This window comes from Trichosurus vulpecula, chromosome 1 (genome assembly GCF_011100635.1).
Source record: "Trichosurus vulpecula isolate mTriVul1 chromosome 1, mTriVul1.pri, whole genome shotgun sequence".
Taxonomy (NCBI): Eukaryota; Metazoa; Chordata; class Mammalia; order Diprotodontia; family Phalangeridae; genus Trichosurus; species Trichosurus vulpecula.
In genome coordinates this window covers 92,465,993-92,492,407 of record NC_050573.1, presented here as the reverse complement: position 1 = coordinate 92,492,407, position 26,415 = coordinate 92,465,993, and the positions used below count along the sequence as shown (strand labels likewise).

The 26,415-nt window shown below is 40.4% G+C and overlaps 2 protein-coding genes across 3 annotated transcripts in view; one reads left to right on the top strand and one right to left on the bottom strand.

Annotated features, from left to right (window-relative positions):
- Window positions 1–26,415, bottom strand: part of TRAPPC9 (trafficking protein particle complex 9) — a 1,018,418-nt gene that overhangs the window by 158,727 nt on the left and 833,276 nt on the right. The gene's annotated exons all lie outside the window — the stretch shown is intronic.
- Window positions 5,760–8,716, top strand: LOC118854120 (plasma membrane calcium-transporting ATPase 1-like; the record flags this gene model as incomplete). The annotated part of the gene is made up of 1 exon (XM_036764457.1): window positions 5,760–8,716. A coding segment is annotated over one exon (1,824 nt), but the record flags the coding sequence as incomplete, so codon positions are not given.

Sequence of the window (26,415 nt, the reverse complement as noted above, 5' to 3'; positions counted from 1 at the left end):
GAAAAGAACTACTAGTAGGTGGGTGTTTGAGGTCTTGGGATGTAAGCTCAGGGACCCATTTTCCCCACTGCCTACGCCCCCATGCTCCTGCTGTGCCATCCCATCTTCAACTCTCCCTGCTCCCTCATCTGGCCATTAACCTCTCTCATGACTGGTAGACTTGACCCATGTTCTTAGAGTTAAATGAGATGAAGAAGGGAACACTCAAAAGAAGGAGAAGGAAAGATACTGGACATGCTGGGGGATAGGCATCTCATTCCCCCACCATGAGCTGTTCATGCCCCCCAGAACAAAAGGCAGGTAGGATACAAAGGGCTTTTAACATCTAATTCTAGTGATTTTTCTTTTCTATTTTCAAGGCTGGTATGGGGTTTCTCCCCAGATCCTCCCATCCTCTTGCCTCAGGGACCAGAATTCCTAGTTACAGTTCTGGATATGGGCTAGATAGACAGCAATGTTTAGCTCTCGCTCATTAACTCAAATGAAATGCCTTCCTGAAGCAGGAAGACAGAGTTCTTCTGGCTATCTGAAGAGTGTTTGCTCTTTACAATGCTTTATAAACTCCATGCCACTTCTGGATGGCTCTGATCATGAGGCAATTTTTCCTTAGGTTGAGCCAACATCTGATTCCTTCCAGCTTCTACCTAGAAGCTTTTCTAGGGCCCAGCAGAATGAGCAAAATGGTGACTCACAACATTTATTGACTCTACATTTTCACAGTCCTTTCAGGTTTACAAACCTTTTATGATTTTCATCACCACAGCCCAGTGAGGTAAAAAGGAGGGAAATATTCATTTTGCAGATAAAGAACTTAGAGCTCACAGAAGCCCAAAGTTACATAGTTATTATGGTATGATACTGAGATTTAAAACTGGGTCTTCAGATTATGGATTCTGTGTTCTTTTCCATCACCAACACACACTGCCTTCTTGAAATTCTCCTTCAAATGCTCAAATCCAATGATCATGTTCCTCCCCAGACTTCTATCCTCTTGGCTAAACATCTAGTTCCTTTGACTGATCCTTACTTGGTATGTCCTTCATGCTACACATTCTATCTCTCAACAAACTTAACTGCAAAGGAGCACAACCAAAAAAACAAGAGAGTACCTGTGAAATGCTGACTTCAACACCCCATGGATCTGGTGGTCCTCCACCTGCCAACTCTGACTAGCACACCTCCATGCTTTAGCAGATTATCTTGAGAGTTGCTGTGGTTGGGGCAGCTAGGTGGCGCAGTGAGTAGAGCACCAGCCCTGGAGTCAGGAGCACCTGAGTTCAAATCCGGCCTTACTAGCTGTGTGACCTTGGGCACGTCACTTAACCCCAATTGCCCTACCTTCCCCCTTCCAAAGGAAAAAAAAAGGAAAAAAAAGAGTTACTGTGGTAAATGAAGTCGTCACCCTGAAGTCAATGAGTTACTGATCCTCTTAGAAATGAACTAGGCTGTTCTCTGAATGACTGATACCCAAGCCCTGGGCCCTTCCTGGGCCTTCCCAACTTAGTAGACGTGCCAGAACACTATGAGGCATCAGATGAAAGGATTTTAGTGTTCTAAAACAGTAATAAAATGTAATATGACTTTGAAGTAAGAGCTACCTGATATAATATTAACTCTATCTGGGCCAGTTCTCTTTGACCTCTCTTTTTATATCCATCTATCAAACACGGAAATATAAAAAACAGCTAGACTAGTTTGCAGTAGTAGTTGTTTTCCACAGCATGTACAAAAAGAATGAATGAGTGTGTGGGCTCCTTTCAAAGAAACTCAACTTTCCCACTAAATCCTGGTTAGGTAAAGGGACAGAACATACTTCTTTTCTTACACGCTAAGGCCCCAAAGTCTCCATCTGGGAGACTCCATCTCCATGCTGGGAATGACTATAACAATTTTCATTTCATCCACCCACAATTTGTCAAATAGGAAGAAATTAGGCCCAAACTGCATCTTCAGATATGTCTCTGATGTAAAACTTTTCGCAGATAACAACACCCCAGAGGTGTTTAAAAAACAAAAATCTGAAACAAAAAAAATAGTTTCCTACCCACAACCCACATATGTTTATACAGATAGGGCATACGGTCAGGTAACAATTTCTTAGGAAATGAATCTTACACATTTCAGGGATTGGAGGAATCTCTCCAAAGGTCTTCCAAGAAACAAATTTAATTGAGTAATTTACTCTCTTCAAGTGAGACATGGTAGAAGCACAGAGCTCTAGGCTTAAAGAGCTGGAAGAACCATGAGGATCATCCATTCAAAAGAACATAGCTTTAGAAGTGGAGGAGACTTTAGAGGTCATCTAGTGCAAGCCCCTCTGAGGCCTCAGAAGTGAGGTGACTTGCCCAAAGCCATGTAGGTGGTAAGGGGTAGAGCTGGCATTCTGACGTGGATTCTCTAATTTCAAATCCAGTATTCTATCTACTGGGCCACATTGCCTGTAAAGGCTATTCAAACCCCCTCATTTTACAGAAGGGGAAAATGAGGGGTCCCAAGAGGGGAATTGATTTGTTCAAAGTCATACAAGTTAGAAATAGAATACAAGGGCCTCATTTCACCATTAATAGATATCACTGATTAATGTTAATTTGAACATAGGTTCTTAGAGGATAAAATGCTACTCCCTCAGCTCACAGATGGGAAAGCTGAGGCTCATAGATAGAGGTTACCTGACTTGATGAGGTCATACAGGGTATAAATAGAAGAACCTTGCAACTTAAAAGTTGTGTGATTCTAAGCAAGCCATTTAATCACTTTTACCCTCAGTTTATTTTTCTTCATCTGTAAAATGGGGATAACTATGGCCTCTAACTAGAATAATGCATATAAAACACTTTGTAAATCTTAAAGTACCATATAAAGTCAACTATGATTACCACAATTGAGGTACTACCATTGGAAGTATAAATGTTTATATTAATGATTTTCTAGTAATAATTTTAAAATACTCCTGTGAGAACCACATCTAATAACCTAGGGTTTCTTAAGTGAGCTCTGTAATGATATGCTGAACACTGCATCTGCCTAGGAGAGTTTTCTCTTAAAATCTGTCACAGTTCCAGCATGTCAGAGTGATGTCTCATAGCTCATCCAAAGACTTCAAATTATGGGATTAAAAGCTCTACAAGTCAACTGATCTCAGGGTTTGGCTCTCTACCACTATCACTGCCAAATAGCAACACACTTGCTTTTAAGATGGTAGATTTTTCTCTCACTCAGAGATAGAAGTGAGACATAAGCAAGCAGGCATTTGCTAAAAGTACAACACCCAGGTCTAAGGAATAACAATAAGACCTTACATTTATATATTAAGGCTTACAAATAATTTTACTTATATTATCCTATTTGATCCTTACAATAACCCAACAAGGTAGTTTCTCAATTTTTAAATGAAGAAACTAAGATTCAGAGTGGTTGTGTGCTGCCTGGAGCCACAGAGCTAGTAAGTGTTTGAGGGAGAATTTGAACCCAGGTCTTCTTGACTCAAGTCCGGTGCTCTGTCCACAATGCTCCACTTCAAAGCTCTGCATTATGCCGTTTGCCCCTTACATCTGTGACACAAAGAATCATAGGCTTAGTCCTGAAAGTGACCTTGAAAATGATCTCCAACCTCATCATCTCCTAATAAGGAAAGGGCAGCTCAGCGAGGCTAGGAGGCATCAGAAACTCGGGGCTTCTCACTCTAGAACCAGTGTCCTTTACCCCGTACCCAGCTTCGTCCCAAGGTCTAGTTAAGCTATTCTAAATAGCACCTACTCTATTACTATACTGGGCAGCAAGGTGGCACAGTAGAAAGAATGCCAAAATTGGAGTCAGAAAGATTTCTTTTCGTGAATTCAAATCTAACCTCAGACACTTAACTAGCTGTGTGACCATGGGCAAGTCACTTAACCCTTTTTTGCCTCAGTTTCCTCATCTGTTAAATGAGTTGGAGAAGGAAATGGCAAACCACTCCAGTATCTTTGCCAAGAAAATCCCAACTGGGGTCACAAAGAGTGGGATATGACTGAAAACAACTGAACATGACTGAACGACAACTATTACTGTTCATAAAAGGGGTACTGCTGATGAAAGCAACATACACACGCTTGTTCAGGGCTTGTGACAATAATTCTTTGCATCTGAATAGCACTTTATATTTTTTAAGTCCCTCTCACCATAAGCAATATGAGGACAGGAACCATTATTTCATCTAAACCAGGGCTGGGGAAGCTGCGGCCTTGAGGCCACATGTGGCCCTCTAGGTCCTCAAGTGTAGCCCTTTGACTGAATCCAAAATTCACAGAACAAATTCCCTTAATAAAAGGACTTGTTCTGTCAAACTTGGACTCAGTAAAAAAGGTGGCCCAACGACCTAGAAGACCACATGTGTCTATGGCTCTACATGCCCCACGCCTGATCTAAACTTTTTCTCCCCTAAGATCTCTTGAGAACTTTTCTCTTAATGGACTGAACTGAAACTCATTTGATCATCACCACAAGCCTTTCAGGGCTGACAGGACAAGTCATTTTACAAATGAAGAGACCAAAGCATGTACAAAAATGAAATGATTTGTTTAGTGCCTGTAGCCAGAATGGCCTTTGTTTTCTTTGAATGACTCAGCTTACCTCATTGAGCCTCTGGACACTGTGGCTTGCTCTTCCGGGGCAGGAGGCCCAAGGAGCATTCCAGGGAAGCAGACAACTTCCTGTGTGATGAGTCATGGGGCTGGCTGAGGGGAGGTGTTAACGGCTACGTTAGGGGGAGGGGCCAAGTCAAGAACCAATCGGCCCTGGTCGTTCAGGCGGTGCTTGATGATGTCAAAAACTCTATAAGAGGGGAGAGGACAGCTTGAAGATCCTCTCTTCCTTTTCCGGTTGGAGCCAGAGACAGTTACAGCGACAGTTACAGCGACAGTTACAGCGACAGTTACAGCTACAGTTACAGCCACAGCCACAGCTGAAGCAGGAGCTGCCAGTAGCAGAGCTGACCTACCGGAGAAAGCTGAACAAAGACTTCAGGCCAGTGGGTAATCTTATTACCATAGAGGGGGAAACATGATTTTGCTTTACGCAATCATGCTTCTCTGTAGCCTCCTGGTTACTCTTTCAAGGCGTACTTATTGGGCCTGGAAGCTTTTGATCAATATATCAAAATGGGGTTGCTGGTTCATGGGTTGGTTACTGTGGAGCCTAAATAAATGTTTTGATTCTTCTGCCTTCTACTTTGAGAGTTTCTTATATCCGGCGGTTCCGAACGTTTCAGACATGTTTATGATCCTCTTTGAGATTATAAACTCTGCCCTCCTAATACATTTGGCGACGAGGATGGGATCGCTAGGTATAAGATCTCTATTTAGAAGCAGAACAATTCCAGAGGAAGAGATGAATATCCCAGGATGGGAGGATCCATTTTATTCCTCCCTAGCAAAGAATTGGCTAAAAAAGCTGGACCCTGTGAAAACTGGGAACCAAGGCTACGGAGAGGAGATCCTAGGGATTTGGAAAAGTGTTTACGAGAAGTTGGGATTCAGTCAGGGGCATCACTATCTAGGCAAAGCTGGATAGTGTTATCAGCCTACCGGCTAGTATACGAAAGATTGAGATTAAGTGAAAGACATGGGGGCACTCCTACCCCACAGGAAGAAGAGGAATCTCAGATAGCAGGAGACCAAACTGACTCAAATGAGAACTTTTCTATTAATGTGGCTAAGAGCAACAGGAGACCAAAAAAGCCCAGAGTGCATTTCAACCCAGCCCAGAAAGAGCCTGACTGCCTGCTTCGTCCTAGCCATGGTGAAGCAAAGGTATTCAGACCAAGAGACCGGGATGATATTGTTAAAACTGTGATTGAACCAATGGCATCCGAAGGACTAAGAACTATATGTCTTGCATTCAGAGATTTCCCAGCAGGAGAACCCGAACCAGAGTGGGATAATGAGAACGATATTGTCACAGGCCTAACATGCATTGCTGTTGTAGGGATAGAAGATCCTGTGAGACCTGAGGTACCAGATGCAATAAGAAAATGCCAGCGGGCTGGAATTACTGTGCGGATGGTCACTGGTGATAATATTAATACTGCTCGTGCTATTGCTTCTAAATGTGGTATTTTGCATCCTGGGGAAGATTTCCTGTGCCTGGAAGGTAAAGATTTCAACAGAAGAATAAGGAATGAAAAAGGAGAGATTGAACAAGAACGCATAGACAAGATTTGGCCAAAGCTTCGAGTACTTGCTAGATCATCTCCCACTGACAAGCACACACTGGTTAAAGGTATAATTGACAGCACTGTCTCAGAACAGCGACAAGTTGTAGCTGTGACTGGTGATGGTACTAATGATGGCCCTGCACTAAAGAAAGCAGATGTTGGATTTGCTATGGGAATTGCCGGAACCGATGTAGCGAAAGAAGCATCAGATATCATTCTCACCGATGACAACTTCACGAGCATTGTCAAAGCAGTCATGTGGGGACGAAACGTATATGACAGCATCTCCAAGTTCCTTCAGTTCCAGCTCACAGTCAATGTTGTGGCAGTGATTGTTGCCTTCACGGGAGCCTGTATCACTCAGGACTCGCCACTTAAGGCTGTGCAAATGCTGTGGGTAAATCTCATCATGGACACACTGGCATCCCTTGCTCTGGCAACTGAGCCACCTACTGAATCTCTCTTGCTTCGGAAACCTTATGGTAGAAATAAGCCTCTCATCTCTCGCACAATGATGAAGAATATCTTGGGTCACGCATTCTATCAACTTGTGGTAGTCTTTACACTCTTGTTTGCTGGGGAAAAATTTTTCGATATTGACAGTGGAAGAAATGCCCCTTTGCATGCTCCACCTTCAGAACATTATACTATCGTGTTTAACACCTTTGTGCTCATGCAACTTTTCAATGAGATAAATGCCAGAAAAATTCATGGTGAAAGAAATGTGTTTGAAGGGATCTTCAATAATGCCATCTTCTGTACAATTGTTCTGGGCACTTTTGTGATACAGATAATAATTGTGCAGTTTGGTGGAAAACCTTTCAGCTGTTCAGAACTTTCAATAGAACAGTGGCTGTGGTCAATATTCCTAGGAATGGGAACATTACTCTGGGGCCAGCTCATTTCAACAATTCCAACTAGCCGTTTAAAATTCCTTAAAGAAGCTGGTCATGGAACACAGAAAGAAGAAATACCTGAGGAAGAATTAGCTGAAGATGTTGAAGAGATTGATCATGCTGAGCGAGAGTTACGTCAGGGACAGATCTTGTGGTTTAGGGGTCTGAACCGAATACAAACTCAGATTCGAGTGGTGAATGCATTTCGTAGTTCTTTGTATGAAGGGCTAGAAAAACCGGAGTCACGAAGTTCAATTCACAACTTTATGACGCATCCTGAGTTTAGGATAGAGGACTCTGAGCCTCACATTCCCCTTATTGATGACACTGATGCTGAAGATGATGCCCCCACAAAGCGTAACTCGAGTCCTCCACCCTCTCCCAACAAAAATAATAATGCCGTGGACAGCGGAATTCATCTTATAATAGAAATGAACAAGTCTGCTACCTCTTCATCCCCAGGAAGCCCACTACATAGCTTGGAAACATCACTCTGATCGTAAGCTGAATGTTAACACACTAGCTGCATTGTAAAGAAACCAATTGAAACTGGGTCTTTTCACACATTGTGATGGACAAGATAGTATTCTTGTCTTGGACTTCAACAGAAGACATACTTGTACGAATGTAGATTTATTTTTTTAAAACAAAAAAAGCTTTCCGCCAGACTTTGAGGGTGCTTTTTGGGGGGTGGGGAGTAATGAACTCTGACTGATAAACAGTAACTCGGCATAAGTGACCTGTGGATCATCGATGATACTTAAGAATGGTCCTGAACGGTGTGTTTAGCAAAGCTTTAGTTTCTCTTGATCCTTGAAGGGGGTGAGGGAGGAGGAAAGCTGAGAAAGACAATGGAGCCCTGGATCATTGAATTGATACTTTAATTTCTGCTGTTGGCTGTTAATAATTTGGATTATTTATGTTTATAAATGATACAGATCTGTTTACAAGGTTTGTAGATACTTTTATTGTTCCTGTTCATAGATGGGAAGCTTCCTTATAACTGATGCAGAGAAAAATTAGTCCTTCAAATACTGCTGTATTTTCAGGAAAAAGGGTGTTTCTATTGAAACTGTACTAAATTTTTGCCTACAATTTACCTTGTTAAATATTGTAGATAAATTGCTAATACTGATAGCCAAATAGATAACACTAATGCTTTGTGAAAACATGAGCAGCGGTGTCCTAATGAAGTTATGGCCTCTGTCCTAATTAGTTTCTTAAATACATTTACTACTTAATGGTTTTGAAAACAACTGTTTAATTTTTAAAAATTTTGAAAAACTTGCTAAATAACTTTTTGTTCAGAATTTAGTAGATTGTTTAATGCGGGACATCAATTACGTAATGAAAGTTGCTTGAAATGCTTTTGTTATTTCAGGCAAGTTGAATTAAATCAAAATACAACAAAACCTTAGTCCTTTTTGTTTTTGTCTAAACCTGTTAGTTTAGTGATGTCTTGGTGAATTGTGAGTGAACTGTGTTGATTTTTCTAATAAATCTTAAGAAACCTTCATACGGCATGAGGGCTGTTGGCATTTTGAAAAAAAAGGTTAGTAGTAACATACATGTTTTCCTTTTGTTTTTGAAACCTGTTTGTAAACATAAATAAACACGCCCTTTTATTAAAAAAAAAAAAATTTTTTTTTTTCTTCTTCTTTTCTTCTTCTTGGCTTCCTCATTATGTTCCTTTTGAAAAGAAACATTTCCCACCTGAGTTTGGCTCTGATGTTGGATCTTTGCATAACTGAAATCTCAACCAAACTTGAGATGATTTTATTTGAAGAATTATAGTCCATACTTGTCTATTCTTTTTGTCCTTTGTTTTGGCTAACCTTGTTGCTAGTTTTGTTTCCTTCAGGCTTAAGCACCCTGCACTTTCCGGTGACTGCCTAAGCATGTAGTATTCTTGGAATTCCTACCAGCTCGTTAAAGAAATGACCTCTGGAATGGGACTTTTTGGGGGCAGGGCCATCTCTACATCCAATTTCAGCATGAAGAAGCTATGGAAAATGAGACCTTCACCCCTCACCCCAAGATTTTGAGCCCCAATCGTTCAAGGGGGGTGGAAATGATGATAGTGTTCTGTTTACTTATTTTGTGTTATCCTTGCTGTGTTGTTTTATTGTTATGATATTATTGATCCTATGTAATGGATACAAGGATTTAGGGGTGGACATTTGAATTATTAATAATTATTTTGGGGATGATTGATTGAAGAGATTATCTTGCTGGGACCTAGGGGTGGATCACATTTGAATCGTAAACCAATATTTAGGAATGTCACCAAATGATATGTTTTGCTTTATAATGAATGATATGTTTTAGTTTCCTTTGTAATTGGATCACAATGTATGTTCTAGGATACATGGCTGATTAGATTATGTATCCTATAACAAGGGGTGGAGTGTAGCCAGAATGGCCTTTGTTTTCTTTGAATGACTCAGCTTACCTCATTGAGCCTCTGGACACTGTGGCTTGCTCTTCCGGGGCAGGAGGCCCAAGGAGCATTCCAGGGAAGCAGACAACTTCCTGTGTGATGAGTCATGGGGCTGGCTGAGGGGAGGTGTTAACGGCTACGTTAGGGGGAGGGGCCAAGTCAAGAACCAATCGGCCCTGGTCGTTCAGGCGGTGCTTGATGATGTCAAAAACTCTATAAGAGGGGAGAGGACAGCTTGAAGATCCTCTCTTCCTTTTCCGGTTGGAGCCAGAGACAGTTACAGCGACAGTTACAGCGACAGTTACAGCGACAGTTACAGCTACAGTTACAGCCACAGCCACAGCTGAAGCAGGAGCTGCCAGTAGCAGAGCTGACCTACGGGAGAAAGCTGAACAAAGACTTCAGGCCAGTGGGTAATCTTATTACCATAGAGGGGGAAACATGATTTTGCTTTACGCAATCATGCTTCTCTGTAGCCTCCTGGTTACTCTTTCAAGGCGTACTTATTGGGCCTGGAAGCTTTTGATCAATATATCAAAATGGGGTTGCTGGTTCATGGGTTGGTTACTGTGGAGCCTAAATAAATGTTTTGATTCTTCTGCCTTCTACTTTGAGAGTTTCTTATATCCGGCGGTTCCGAACGTTTCAGACATGTTTATGATCCTCTTTGAGATTATAAACTCTGCCCTCCTAATACAGTGCCACACTGCTTGTTAGCCGTAAACTAGAACCCCGGGCTTTTGACTCTCCACTCAACCATAACAACTCCCACTCAAAGGAAGGTATAGAATAGAAACAGAAGGATAATAACTACAGTGGTAAAGAGGCATCTGAGAACATGTATAAAGGTTACTATCAGGATATGATATCCACATTATATGAAAATTCCTAAAAATAGAGTTTGATTTATGATATCAATAAGAGGTTTTTATGCAGCACAGAAAAAAAATTAGCAAGTGCTTAAGAAGAAACACCAAACAACAATGTTTATTTTCTCTCAAAGAGTAAAATGTAAAACTAACCTAACAAAGCAATTAAGTATAATGTCCTGCAAGAGAAAAGATGAGCTGCAATGATTATTCCCATTTCTACTGGGCTCTAAGATTTGCAATACTTTCTTCACAGTAACATTGTGGGGTAGGTAGTACGAGCATTCATATCCTTGTTTTATACATGTTCAAATTGAGGGGGCTCCCCTCTGCATATTTATTCTATGATCCAGGGACATTAACCCCATTGCTCTTCCTCACACATGACCCCCATCTCTGGACTCTGTCTTTTCACTGTCCTGGTACTGGGAATGCTCTCTTTCCTCATCTTTGGCTCCTAGCTTCCTTCAGGACTCAGTTCAAATCCTCCTGCAAGAGGACTTTCCTTGTTGTTCCTTCTCCATAACACCCCCCCTGCCCCGCCCCCATGCCTTCCCTGTGAGACTGCCTCTCATTTACACTATAGATATCTTCTATAGTCACAGTTGTTTGGACGCTGTATCCCCCGCGAGGATGTGACCTCGTGGAGAGCAGGGACTGTGTTTTTGCTTTCCTTTTTATCCCTGGTGCTTAGCACAATACTTGCCACACAGGAGGCTCTTGAATACTAGTTGACTGACTGACTTGTTAACTGACTAGCCGATACTCATTTTACAGATGATGAAACTGAGGCTCAAGTGACTTACCTAAGACAGTGAATGTCAGGGCTGGGATTCAAGCTCAGGTCTTCTAAGACAAGGACTACACAAAAATCTAATCTTGAAACAACATAGGACCTTCGATTAAGAGCAATAACTTCAGAACTTTTGGATTCTTTTCTGGAGATGACTCAGCCTACATGCTCATCCACATCTTGTGTTCAGGCTCTATGCTGCTATCCAAGGCAAATTAGCATAGTGGAAAAAAACATTGGATTAGAGTCCAAAGACCTGAGCTGTGGAAAATGGGCTTACATTTGGAGACAGTAATTTCTAGGGTAAGGATAGAGGAAGGACTGAGGAAGGGAAGGTCAACCAACTGGTGTCACGAGTGACTTAGGACTCCTTTATACACATACACACACACACACACCAAAAAATAAAAAAAAACAGTCTAGAACCCACTCATACCATCATATGGCAAAATGAGTATCTCCACCAATCCCACCCATTCCCTGGCTTACTAACCTTTCAGGTCACTTATTTTTCCCTTTAAATAATAAAAACAATAAAAGAAGCACATATTTCTATGAAACTTTACAATTTATAAAATGTTTTCTTAAAAACAATCTAAGGTGGTAGGCAAATATCATTGGCTTCTTTTAAGGACAGATGAAGAAATTGAGGCTCGGAGATGCAGCTGACTTAGAGACCCAAACCCTGGTCTTTAACTCCAAGATTAGTGATGATTCCGCTTTACTGCACTATCTCATAAGGTTGCCCTTGGCATTCACTATAGTCTGCTATGGTAGGAACCATCGTCAACTTATTATCCACTCTTAACATCCTCCCTCCAAAACTTCATCATGGAATGGAGATGACTTGGGAGCCTTTAAGGCTATACTAGCAGACTGCACAATGGTAGATTCTACTATGCCAAATGAAGACATAGCAAATGACTCTTAAGTCTGTCACCTGAGGTCCACCCCACCTAAATTTGGAAAGGCTTGTCACCAGAGGGTTGGTCAAGGGGTGATGATTTATTTCAGACCTAGCAACTCACAAAAACCATTTCCTAAAGCACTGAAGGGTTACAATCTGGATATGTAGAGGGAGGGCCCACACCAATGAAATCATACTTTTTTTTGTTTGAGGTGATAATAACAAAAATAATTTTGACTATATAGAGACTTATAAAACACTTGAAATTGATTCTCTCCATTAATCCTCAAAACAGTCTTGTGGAGAGGACAGGGCCAAGATTTTAAGCCAATTTTAGAGACAATGAAACTGAGGGTTCAGGGTGGTACAAGGAATGACTTACTCAAGGTTATATGGTGAGTGAATGGTGGAATTAGGACTCATCTAATTTACTGCTCATCTCACTATTTTCCCACAGAAAGAAGTGTGTACGACTAGGTAGAGAGTGGAGAATAGAAGGTGGCTGGTCTATGGTGTGAAGATATGTACTAGGACTTTGGATTCCAAGGGAGAAAAAGAGGTCATTCAATACTTTCAGGCCTCTAGAGTCCTATTAAGGATCCCGAAGATCGTAAATCCTTTCAATTTGCTAGGACTTGCCAGAACTTAGACTCAACTGGCACAGCCAATGGAAAACCTGGGGTTCCCTCCATACCACCGGAAGGCAGGTGTACAGGACTTTCAACGAGGTCAACAATACATCGGCCAAAAAAAGGATCACAATTTGAAGAGCTAATTTTCTGTCTCTGACTCTACAGCCCCTGGCATGAATTTGCCAGACTGAAGCTAAACTCTATTATATAGGTTGTGCCTTGTTAGCTTCATTCTCAAAACCTTTTCTTCTTAAACTTTCTGAGGGCCAATTAGCAAACAAAGAGGATTTGCCACGCACACTGATAGTGAATTGTCAAACACCACAAAGTGGTTGTTCAGGCTGTTAAGTAATCGCTGATTAAGTAACCTTTCTAATCAGAGATATTTACACTCTGAATTCACTAGCAGGCTAGAAAGAATTGACTTTTTCTTTTCAGTAAGCCCACTGCTAGCACCGGAAAGAACCTTTACCACCTAAAGCCTTCTGAAGAGAAGCCAAATCAAAAGAACTGAACCACTGTGAATACATCAAGCTTAAAAGGTAACTGGTTCCTCGACTTGCTTATCTGCTTATCCTTAGGTATTCTGACCTTATCCTCATTCCTCCATCTTTAGGCCAATCATGCAACAAGGAATACCATGGACAAAAATATGTCTTGGCAAAGGATAGAACCCTAACTTTCAAAGAAAGAAGGGACAATAAATACATCTCTGAATTAAGTTCTATCCCTCTGAGAATATAGCCTTTGTGTGCTAAGCAAATGATCCCGGCCTCTTACACCTGGGATTGGTGATATCAAACTGGTTCTACTAAACTGCAAAGAATCAGCCCTGCCACACACTGTTTGTCATCCAGTGACTGGCCGAGATAGCTGAGCATGGAGGAAGAACAACTGAATATTAGCCACCAGAGGATGATTTATTTTTGTTTGTTGGTCTGGTTGGTTTTTTTTACTACCACAACTCATAGAGATTGTCAAAGTATGGATGAGTTGCAATCTGCATCAGTGGCAGGAGTATTCCCTGAATGATGAAAGCACGGCTCTTCTGAAGTACTGATACTCATAATTCAAAAATCACAAATAATAATCGTGTATTATTTTAAATAAGGGCTTATGCTTCAATAATATTGTAGTAATGGAAAGTGTTGATTGAATATTGTTCCCACTGCCCATTAGACCACAGACATTATAAAATCAGTATGTCAAAAACTCAACTTATTTTTCACCCAAAAGCCTCCCCACTTCTGAACTTCACTATTACTGCTGAAAATACTACCATCCTCCCAGTTCAAAACCAAAGTGTCATCCTCAACTCCTCACTCTCTCTCACTCACCATTATCCAGTCAGTTGCCAAGTCCTAACATCTTCACAACATCTCTTGTACGCAACTCCTTCTTTCTTCTGACACTGCCATCACCCTGGTACAGGTCCTCATTACCTCACATCTTTATTATTGCAATAGCTTGCTGGTTGTTCTCCCTGCCTCAAGCCTCTCCCCACTCTAGTCCATCTTCCACTCAGCTGTTAAGTTAATCTCACCTCCCTACCAGTAAACTCTAGGGGTTCCCAATCACCACCAGGATCAAACATAAAACTTTCTGTTTGGCACTTCTCCAAAGTTACTGCTCTGATAAAATTTATGTAATTGCTCTCCCTCTCATCATGGTACTATAAGAACAGACAATGGACTTTCATTACATTCTCCTTGCTGTAGAAAAACCTGTAAAGGTGGAACAGGGAAGTCTAATCCATAGAGATGTTGGGTCAAAATTCTGACAGTTGGTATTCTAGGTGCTCCTCTGTGCTGATTTCCTGTGGAGCTCCACCTTGCAAAATTTCTGAAAACTTTTAAGCCCGCCAGGGCAGTCACAAAACAACTAGGAGATTGTAGAAAAAGAGGGTAGGTTTCACCATGGTCCAGAAACATCCCAAGCACACACAAGGTAGGTAGCCCATCTGAAAAGATGGTAACAAGGGGGCAAGCAGAGAGAAGAAGGAATGCTGATCTGGAATCTTCAAAGACAAATTGGCTGGTTTGGGGAAAGTGATGAGATGAGGAAATCAAAGAGCTGGCATCTCAGAAATCTCAAAGCAGTGGTTCTTGGGTAAGAATGCCTAAGTTTAACAACTGGCTACCAGGATTAGATGATAATCACACCTGTAGGTTGATTAGATCTTTAAGAGACAAGGGCACCCACAAAAGAATCTTTCAAGACCCTGAAGTTTTTGAATGGGCAAATTACAATCAGATCTATGCCTTGTAAAGAAGTTTTGTCATCATGCATAACCCAAGTGTGTAGTCTCATTCGCACGCTCTCTACAAATTCTTTCTGCCTTTCTTTCTTCCTTTGGCTTAATACACACACACACACACACACACACACACACACATTATATTACATACCTACATACAAACATAGATATATATGTTTTACATATGGATTTATGTGTATATGCTACATATACACATACATCATCAGCTATCTTCCCTAGCTCATCTCCACCAAAAACTTGGGCTCTGCTCCATGGAACCAACTTGGGTTCCCCCAACACTCACTCTGGCATATTGTACATGTTTAATAAATACTATCTATCTAATAAAATCATACTTTTGGTGCTTTACTACAGGCCAGAGGTGGCCCTAGCTTCTCAGTGGCTGATGCCAGTGAAGCATAAGCTCCTGCAGGTCCAATAAAGCTGAAATGCCTTATATTTGGAGCTGAGGGGTGGGGAAGGCAGAGGGCAGGATGGATTGCATGGTTTTTGTTCAAGTAACAGGTGAACTAAGTGTGGAGAGATTTATCACTGGAAGACAAGTGATGGTTTTAGGTGCCACAGCAATTCATGAAGTCCATCTAAGTCAAGGAGGAGTTGGATTCTAGTTCAGTGGAAAGCCCTCACTACCTTATGAAAGGACAGATTCTAAAAGTTTTTAAAAGGCTTGAGTGTGTGTGTGCACGTGTGTGTATACAGATACACACAGAGAAAACAGAGAGACATAAACAATATATAAAATAACATATTCCAGGTTGAATTTAAATCCAATATTTTAAAATGCTGGTTTTATATAAGCTTGGCCCAAGTTTAAAATCTCTAATAACCTTTATAATAGAGAGTTTCCTGGACATAAAGATGTGGATAAAGATGTAGACATGTAATGTATTCTATCATATACGGAATTCTAAATCTAGTGTCATCACTTGCTTGCTTTGTGACCTTGTCTACATTACTTCCCTTCTCCAAGCTTCAGTTTTTTATATCTTAAATAGGAGACTGGACTAGGTGAGTCCTAGAATACAAACACTGACACACTCACAACCTCTCTCTCTGGATTTATCCATTTTCTCTAGCAAGAACAGGTAAGAGGACAAAACAGAGATTGTATGTTTGAAACATACCTTGATGATTAGTAGAGTGCTATCCCATGAGTGCTGGGTAAATACTGATTAATTATATTGTTTCACAACAGGTAGGAGGCAGAGTGAGATATCAGGAAGAACACTGGCCTAAGAGATAGGACATTTAATTCCTATCTTAATTTTCATAAAAACTGTTTGGGTAACTTTCAGGGTAAACTTTGCCTTTCTGATTCTCAGTTTCCTCTTCTGTAAAATGAGAGGGTTGCATTGGACTGAATAAATTCTCCATTTCTTTCCAACTCTAAGATTCTATGTCTTTTTTAGGACCCTCCTAGATCTAATATACTATATTCTGTATTCTGGCATACTCTATCTTCTGAGATCCTTTCTAATTCGAACATTCTATGATTCTGTTACACTTACTCATAAATGGGGTTAACTCCACTAAGCTCATACTGGGAAGAGAAACTATAGAAGAGGCTCTGAAAAGCTTTGGCAAAGCACACAGAGCTACATCAGGGGTTGGCCATTTTGCAAAGAAGGATGCCAACCTTCTAACCCTTTTCCTTCTGGCATGCCAAGGAAGGATAGGGAAGGAATGCTGAAGACTGCTCACTGACACCTGGCTCTAAGGAGTGGGAATATTTGTTGGAGGTAGGGATAAAGTGTGGTGGGAGGGTGGGAGGTCTTATCAGGTCAATAAAAACCAGCCTGCATAACCTGGGTTCAGATCCTGGAAGCAGAGCTATATTCCAAAGAAACTTTAGTTTCCAATTATTTCTTTATTTCATGTCTGATATGATAGTTCGGGAGGGCAGCCAGGAGCTTGAGTTTCCATATATGCACTATAACACAGCTCATGGGCAGTCCTATGGATGGCTTATAACCCTGCAAGGTCTTATTTTCACTCAGATTTTATAGACGAGGAAACAAATATCAGAGAGGCTAAAGGATTTGCCTGAGATTATTTAAGTAGTAAGTGGAATAGCCAGTCCTCAAACCAGTCCATGTTGTCACTCACAAATATCCAGTATCCCAAACGGACTCTGCATTTGGTCACAACCACATAATTCCTACCAATATTAGGAAAAGAGTAATTTTTTAACAAGTACTGATTATCACCAATCCTTGTTTTCTCATTAATTCTTGAAGCTCTGATAAAAATATTTCTCTTTCCTTTTCAGTTCAAATAATTTCAATTCAACAGATCTTTATTTAATGTTTACTTTATTCAAGGCACTGAGCTAGGTGCTAGGGATACAAAGACCAATGAAAAAAGACAATCCTTCTCCAAAGGAGCTTACATTCTTTTGGGTGGATATAATGTGTGTATATAGCTACATAAATGCAAGGTGAGTTGAGAAGGGAGAAAGCATTAACAAATGGGAGGCCTGAGGATAAATGAACAATGCTTTTGCCCCTGAGATTGGCTATGAGGGTAAGGAAGACACTGAGGAACTGAATAATAAGAAGCTGTAAGCCATAGTGGAAAGAGCTCTATGCCTAGAATTAGGATTCAATCCTTAGATTTAGCATACACTAACTGTGTGATCCCATTCTTCTCTTGGACCTTTTTCTTTATCTGTAAAGTGAAAAGAAATACACTTGCAGAATCACTAGTAGGAATTATTTTATCTGGGGTGAAAACATTTGATGGGCTACCGGTGACAGTTCAGTGTGGATGGGGGGCCATGATGCCAGAGTTTTGTATACTGAAAATTCTGACAGGGCAGGAACAAGGCATGGTAGCAGTGAAGAGGTCAGGTTGTTCAATCATGAGTGCAGTCATGCTAAGAAAGGGGTTCTGTTGTGACAGAACTCTAAGTGTACATGCCAGGGCATGGGCAAGGAAGTAGGGTTGCACTGTATAGCTCGGGCCAGTACAGAACTATAAGTCACAAGGTGAAGGCAAGGAATTGCCCTAAGGAGGACACCATATCCTAACTCCTTTTCATATTGGTGCCCTGGGAGAAGCTCTAGTCATTCCATCCAATTACCACCCTGAACACCTATACCCCTTGTTTCATTGGGCTGTTGTGATAAAGGCACTTTACAAACTTGAAACCACCGTATAAATGTGAGTAATATTAAAGGAAAGGCAAGAAGAGGAGAAGGAGAATGATAACCCTCTCTTTTGCTTCTTCTTTGGGACAACTCAGTGATGCCTATAGACAGAAGGGTTCAGGAAAGCTACCTTTTCTCCACTGTGCCAAATGTTTCCTCTTCTGAAATCAGCAGGGTGGCTTGAAACAGCTGCAGGTGTGTGTGGCAGATGGTTTTTCCACATGGGGCTCTTCCCTTATTAAGTAAGGACTGGTGTGAGAATTTCTCACCTTACAGATATGACTCCCATAAATCAGGGTTAGTGTAGATTGATTCATTGAGGAGGCTAATTGGTCTAACAGGTACTGAGAATGATTCATTCACAGCCTCACTAGGTCCCAGCAGTCGCTTCTCTTGTTCATGGCCCTTTGAAGATACCAGGCAGAGTTTTCTAACTCTTCCAGCAATGAAGGCTTAATCTCACTAAATTGAGGCTCTTGATTTTCTGAAGAGCTGAGATTTAGGGAAGGAAGAGGCTCTGTACTTCTCATTTAGTAAAGGGTTCCCAAATTCATTTAAGCTAGATCTGTGTCCTTAAACATAAAATAAAAAGGTAACTTCTTTTAGTACCATCTGTAGGTAGCTCCAGCATCAATGGCTTCTTTGCTAATACAGTAATAATAAGAATAATAAAATGGTAGGAACAGCTCACATTTATATTGTAATTCCAGGTTTATGAAATGATTCCCCTATGATAGGGCTGTCCAAAATGCAGCCGCATGCAGCCCACCTACAAGCATTGAAATTTACATAAATGCTTTAGTAAAGGAAGCTGAGCTACTGCAGAGCTCTCACTAAAATAGCAAATCAAAATATATTGTCTGTTGTTTCAATAAAAACCTAAGGTTGGACAGCCCTGCCCTATGACAACTCTATGAAGATGAAATTAGAATCTTGAGAGTTGGAAAGCACCTTACAGATAGAAGGAACCACTGAGGTCATTAAGTCATTGATAGTTTAGCCCATCACTAAGGAGGAATACCTTGTACAATATCCCTGACATGTAGATAACTATATTCTCTTCTCCAACCTAAATATCATTGGTTTCTTTAACCATTTATCAGGTAAAGTGATTTAGGATTCCCTCCTAATCCTGGTCATTCTCCTTTGGACACATTTCAATTTGTCAATGTCAATGTCCTGTGTTCCTTTAGCACTTGATCAATACCTTCTCCTCTTCTTCCTCCTCATAATAGCTAATATTTATATAGAGAACTTGGTAAGCCCAGGGTCATAAGCAGTGTAAGCGTGCCTTCTATTCTGCTGTACATTGTAATTATTGGTAAGAAACAATTCCAGACAAGAAGAGTCTCCTAAATCCAATACCCTTGGATTCTGGCAATTGGATTTGGAGTCAGAGAATCTGGGCTCAATCTAGAAAGATAGTAACCAGCAACTATGAATGAATTGAAGTGTCATGTCAGGGCTAGTAGTCAAAAAGCATGGTAAATAAATATCTAGGAATGAAAAGAGCCAGGAAAAAAAGTCAGGAGGGAAATAATATCACACACACACTCACACGCATGTCTAGAATTTAAGCATTCCTCAGAAGAACTCTTTGAGATGAACAATGCAAATACTATTATCTCCATATTTTGGAGGAGTAAACAGAGGCTCAGTAAGATTAGAAGATTTGCCCCGGGTTATAGAGTTAGTAAATGGTGGAGCCAAGACCTGAGCCCAGATCAGATGATCATAGGAGATGGGAAATTAGAGATTATTTAATCAGAATATCTCATTTTACACTTAAGGAAATTAAGGACTAGGGCAGTGAAGTCCTAGATCACAAAGGCAGTAAGAAGCAGAGCTGGGATTATGAACCCATGTCTTTCCACATCAAATCCAATGCTGTTTCCAGTACAAGATAACAAATTATTGCACAGGGCATCCCATAGCAACATAGAGACCTCTTTCCCCAGCTTCTGCCTTTAATCACCTTTTTCTCAGTAAACACAACTTATACATGAAAAAGAAGAGACCGAAAGGGCAGGTGTAGACAGGGTCCTGAAAGCAAAGTCACCCTCTTCAGGTTTTGGCCAAGAGTTGACTTTGGCCATGATTTCTGGACAAGATCAATCAATAATCATTTATTAAGTTCCTACTATGTGCCCAGGCACTGAACACAAAGAAACTATCTTCACTGTGGTAGGAGCAATAACCTAACCCCTTCTCCCATGCACATTAGGATAGTTCTTCCTTAGAAGCATTTTGACAATCCATCAGACTTGGCTGGTTCAGAAGACCTAAGGGAGCACCAGGGGTTCTCTGATGCTTGGCTGGTGGATCACACTGGACAATTAAGGCAAGGGAAATTCACTCAGCTGAATCAACTAAAGGTGTCCTTAATGTCTTATCCTCATTGAATGTCCTTCTCCTGCCAGGTCAAAATAAATCTCTTTGTTTTAACTTTTGAATGACCTAAGTGTCTCATTTTGTTCTAATATTGAACCTAAACAACCAAGAGAAGAGTCTGAGAGAGCCTGAACCCAAAATACCTACTCTCAAGGAGCTTATATTGGGTAAGACAACAAAGAAATAAGTGCATGCAAGATAAGCATAAAGAGAATTAATACAGCTAAATACAAAGGAGTTAAATCCAAGACATTTTGAAAGGGAGGGCATAAGCAGTTGAGGGAATCTGGAAAGACTTTATTTAGAAGGTGGTACTGGAACTAGAAAAGAGGCAGTCAGTCTATAAGGCAAAGGGTAGGAGGGAGTGCATTACAGACATGGTGGAGAGCCAGTGCAAAGGCATGGAGTGGAAGATGGAATATCGTGTGAGCGCAACAGAGGGAAGGCCAGACTGTCTGGATCACAGAATATGGGAGGAGGAGGAGTGTACAATGAGATTGGAAAGATAGGTTAGGTACAGATTGCAAAAGGCTGTAAGAGCTAATCAGGGCAGTTTGTAGTCTATTCTAGGGGCAACAGGTGAGCCGTTAGAGTTTACGGAGTAGGGTGGTAGTGACATGGTCAGAACTGTGCTTAGGGAAAATTACTTGGCAGCATAGCGGATGATGAACTAAAGTGGGGAGATACTTGAAGTAGCAAGACCAATTAGGAGACTGTAAAAGTAATGTAGGAAAGAAGTGATAAGAGTGAGCTAATGTGGTAGCTGTGTCAGTTAAAGAGCAGGTCAGATAGAAAGAGGAAGATTTGACAACTGACTGGATATATGGGATGAGGAGTTAAAAATAATATCAAGGTTAGAACCTGGGGAGACTGGAAGATGATGGTGTCTTCAACAGAAATAGGGACATTCAGAACAAGCATGGGGAGAGATAGGTGGTGGTGAGAAGTCAGTAAAGAAGGTAACCCTTCCTAAAAGTTTCCTAATATGCAGTTTTACATTTTCCCATCTCCCACCTCATCAGTCCTTTGTTCCTTCCCACCTCAATATTATTCCTTAGGGGCTACCTACTAATTAATCAGTCAATAAGCCATAACAAGGACATATATAAGTATAGATAGAATAAATGTAAAAAGAATAAAATAAATTCAAGGTAGTTAAATATAAGGTGGAATGAACACCTTATGCCAGGTGCTGTTTCAGATACTGTTGATACAAAGGGTGAAAAATAAAATAAAACAATTCCTACTCTCAAGGGGATTTAGTTCTATCAGGAAAGAGAAAAAACTGAATTACAGATAGACAGACAGACAGACTTTATACATACATAAGCACAAAATAACTACATGATAAAAACAAGGGAGTTATGAAGGGCTCTAATAGTTGGGATATGGAAAAGTTTTATATAGAAGGTTATGCTTGAGTTGAGTCTTGAAGAAAGGTAGGGGGTTCTATGATCAGGAATTGAAGGAGTGCATTTCAGGCATGGGAGGATGGCTAGCACAAAGGAGACCCATGAGCCCTTGGTGTTAGAAATAAAACTTTTCTAGTAAAAATAATTTTTAAATGCAAAAGAGACATTTTTAAATTCACAAAGCTTTTTTTTTTTTTAAGAACAAGAAAACCTCACAAAGATTGAATCTAAATTAAACAGCAGATTTCTTGAGGTTAAACATTATTCCAGAGTAAGGGGACCAGCGGAGCACAGAGAGATTCAACTAGAGAGAAGTGTTACTATTTTTAAAAGACCATTCATATCACCATAGCAACCCCTATAAACTTCTTAGAGGCCCTATTTTAAAAGGCTTTATTGGTTTGAGCTCTAAGATGGTCATGTATTTTATAGGAGAAAGAGAATTGGGCCTGAAGTCAGAGGACCTAGATTGGAGTCCCTGCTCTGTCCTTCACTACTCGTGGGACTTTGAGACAAATCACTTTACCCTTCTTTCTGAGCCTCTGGCTTTTTCATCTGTAAAATGGGGCTACTTGTATTACCAACTTCCCAGGAGGTAACTAGTTGTGAGTACAGCACCTTGTCAACTACATATCAGGGTCAGAGAAAATATTGCTATTATTATTCTTTCACCGTCAAGGCTTGTGCTTTTTTTCACTCAAAGTCAATCATTGGTCTCTTAAACCAACTGGTCTCTTCCTTTGATTTATTAAAACCCTAACAAAAATAATGAAACAAACTAATTACTACAGCACTAACATAGGCATTAACCATTCCATAGACTTTTGCAAGGATGAACATCATCACGGTTTCCAGTTTTTGGAAAGAACTATAGACTGGGAATCTTGAAACATGAGAGAAGCCTAGGCAATATTAATGATTGAGAAGTTTCCATTGATCAGAATACCCCATTCACCAGCCATGGATAAATATCCTTTCTGTTATAATTAATGGGAACTATATATAGGCATGACAGTAAGTATGATAGTATATAAAGTACCAGTGGGACAATAAGCAACTTTAGAAGACTGTCCACTAAGATGGGAGTAAATGTAACCTGAAAACTGATGAAACACCCAGATTCAGGATATTACATTTCTATTCAATTTGACAAATATTTATTAAGCTTCTCATACTATAGAAAGAAATCCCCTAACGGGGGCGCATGAGTTCCAATTTGTACTTGTATAAGTACAACACAAGATATCAGGGATATAGACTTATACAGAAATAAACCAGTCCTTTCTTGCAAGGATCTTGCATTCTACTGGGGGGAAATAGCATGCACACAAGCTAAATACAAGGTACAGTGAAAGAAGAGATCCAGAAAAAAAATTCCACGAAAATGTAAAGAAGGACTCAGCATTAACAACTTATAGGTGGGAAGAGATGATAAAAGCCTTCACAGAGGAGGTGGCTCCTGAGCTGAACAACTACTGCACATACAAGTCAATTGGTATAGTTGTGGAGTAAAAGTATTTACAGGGCAAGGGAAAAAGCACTAGATTTGGAGTCAAAAAACTAATCTTGTAAAAGGTATTTGAGAAAGGAGTACATGTGGGGATAGGAGAAGGGGAACATCTAGATTCTTAAAAGGCTGGAGAAGTATTATTAGGCTAATCAATGGCTAGGCTACAAAGTATAGCTGAACAATGCCAGAGGAGCTCAAAGAAGGAAGGCAGTAATGTGGGCTAGAAGATGCTTCAGGAAAGGCTTGTAAAACTGGTCTTTGACCATATGATACTCCCAGATGCTAGTATACCTTCAAAGACATTACTGTTGATATTTTCTGTTTCAACATATTGCTTCCCTCCAATAGAATAAGGACATAAATTTCCTTTAGAATAAGGACACTTTCCTTTTGTCTTTGTATTCCAAATACTGTATCTAGCAAAGTACCAGGCACACAGCAAGTGCTTAATAAATGCTTGGTAGATGAATAAATTATTAGTAAAAAGAAGGGAGATAAAGCTGTCAGCTGAGATAATCAAAGAAGGCCCCACTGTCCTCATTTTTAAAACAGACTTGATCTTCATGGTTCACTTTAGTTCTAACATTCTAGAATTCTCACAACAACCCCTCCATTGTACAGATATATCTGCCCATTGTAGAGATGGGCAAATGAAGCCCAGAAAGAGGACATTTGTTGCCTAAGGTCACACAGCTGCCACACCATGATAGACCCAGACTCGAGCCAATTAGTTTGGCTACCAGTACCCAGGTCTTTTTATTTTACTATGTAATTTGCTTCAAAATTAAAAGTACATTATAAAGGTGAGGTATTATTGAAGGAGAAGGAAAGAAAAGGGAATAAGTATTTATAATAGTGCTTGCTATTTGTCAGACACTATGCTAAAAGCTTTAAAAATATTATTTCATTTGCTCCTCAAAACGATCCCTAAATGCACTTATTGTTGTTATCTTAAAATATATTTTAGTAAATAGAGGTTAGGTGATTTGCACAGGGTCACACAGCTAAGAAGTATCTGAAGTCAAATTCACACTCAAGATTTCCTGACTCCAAAGCTAGAGCTCTATCCACTTTACCACATAGTTGCCTCACAAAAAAGTTGTACATGATCTATTGACATTTTTAATATAATTTACTGGGGGTACAGGGAGTGGAAGGGAATAAATATTTACCTAGCACCTACAATGTATCAGGCACTATGCTAAGTACTTTACAGATATCTCATTTGATTCTCACAACAATCCAGGCCGGAAGGTGCTATTATTACCCCTATTTTGCAGTTGAGGAAACTAAGGCAGACAGAGGTTAAAGAAACTTGCTCAGTGTCACACAGCTAAGAAGTGACTGAGGCTGGATTTGAACTCAAGCCTTCCTGATTCCAGGTCCAGTGCTTTATGCGATGTGCCACCTAGCTGCCTCTTATTGGATGAGTTCTGCATGCCTATAGAGCTAGCTCTGTCCCTGGGGAAAACAGTAATGGCATTTTGGCAGGAGCAGGCTCTTGGGAGGCAGGGTGGCATTCAAACATGCCCCACTGCCCAGAGCTAGGCCAGACCCCTGCAAGGAGCAGAAAGCCTGTCATATGATAGGAGAAGAAACAAAATCTTTCAGGCCCCCAAATGAGTGAATATTTATATCTCACTGTGAAATGTCTGCTGTTCTGGCCCTAGGGAAAACTTTTAAATAGATGCTGTTTCTGAGACAATCAGTCTTAACTATAGGGGCTATTGTGAAATGCTCTTTGTTTGGAAAAGTATGAGAGAGTTTATGCGTGTGTTGTTGGGGGGGGGAGGCAGTGTGGGGTACAGGATCTGTCTTTTCCACTATGCCTGGCCTATCTGAAGTCTTAATTCTCTCCCTGACCTCACAATTTGCTGCTGGGGACCAGATAAGCAATTAGGATGTCAATCCCACAGGACTAGGGCTGCCTTTGAGAAGAAGCAGCAGGTGTGGATGAACTTTCTCAGCCAAGATGCTGTTTCCATGCCAATGGCCTTCCTATCAGGAAGCTGAGGAATGAAGAAACATGCTACATGGACAGCCTGAATACTGAGCTGTGTGGAAAGTGGTAGAGCAATTAGTATTAGGTAGAAGGGAGAACCTACAACAGAGAACACAGAATGTCAGGGTTCTAAGGAACCTTAGAATGGGTAACATTGCTCAAAAGGAATATATAATACAAAACATCAGCCAGCACTTGGAGGGGCTTAGAACAAAGCATATAAGAAGAGACACAGAATGCAGAATAAAGAATGTTTGACATAGGACTCAAAACATAAAATGTCAGAAATGGGAATCATAAAACATGAGCTGTTAGAGAAGAGAACATAAAATGATAGAGATCAAATGGGATCTTAGACATAATTTAGTTTAATTTCTTAGTTTTATAGAGGAAGAAAACAGGTGTAGACATTAGAAGTGACTGTTGTAAGGTCACATGATAAGTTCGTGGCAAAACTAGGATGCAAACCCCATTTTCAGGTTGGTTTATTGGGGTAGTATTAGCAAGAGTAAAGAATATCAAGAGCAGATTCTGTCCAAAGAGCACTGATGGCATTAAGGCCTCATATCTCCTGGCTCAGATCACATCATTTTCTGGTGAACATTGCTTCCCCCTCAAAAAAACACCAGAAAAAAATTTTAAAAAGCTTTCAGTTCCACACTGCCTATCAAATAAAACCCAAGTTCCTTAGCTCGCCATTCAAGGTCTTCTACAATCTGTCTTGACCCTATCATCCCAATGCTCTCTTATATTAGTCCCCGATATAAAAGTTCCACTCCAGTCTTAACTATCCACTCCCTGTCCTCTGAATACAACCTTCTTATTCCTCTCATTTCTTATAGTTCCTCCCTCCTTAACCATAATCATATAAAAATTTATTGTTCATCTCTCCTCTGCTATGGAGAACATATCAGCCTATATTAACATCTGCTTCTTCCATGATCCT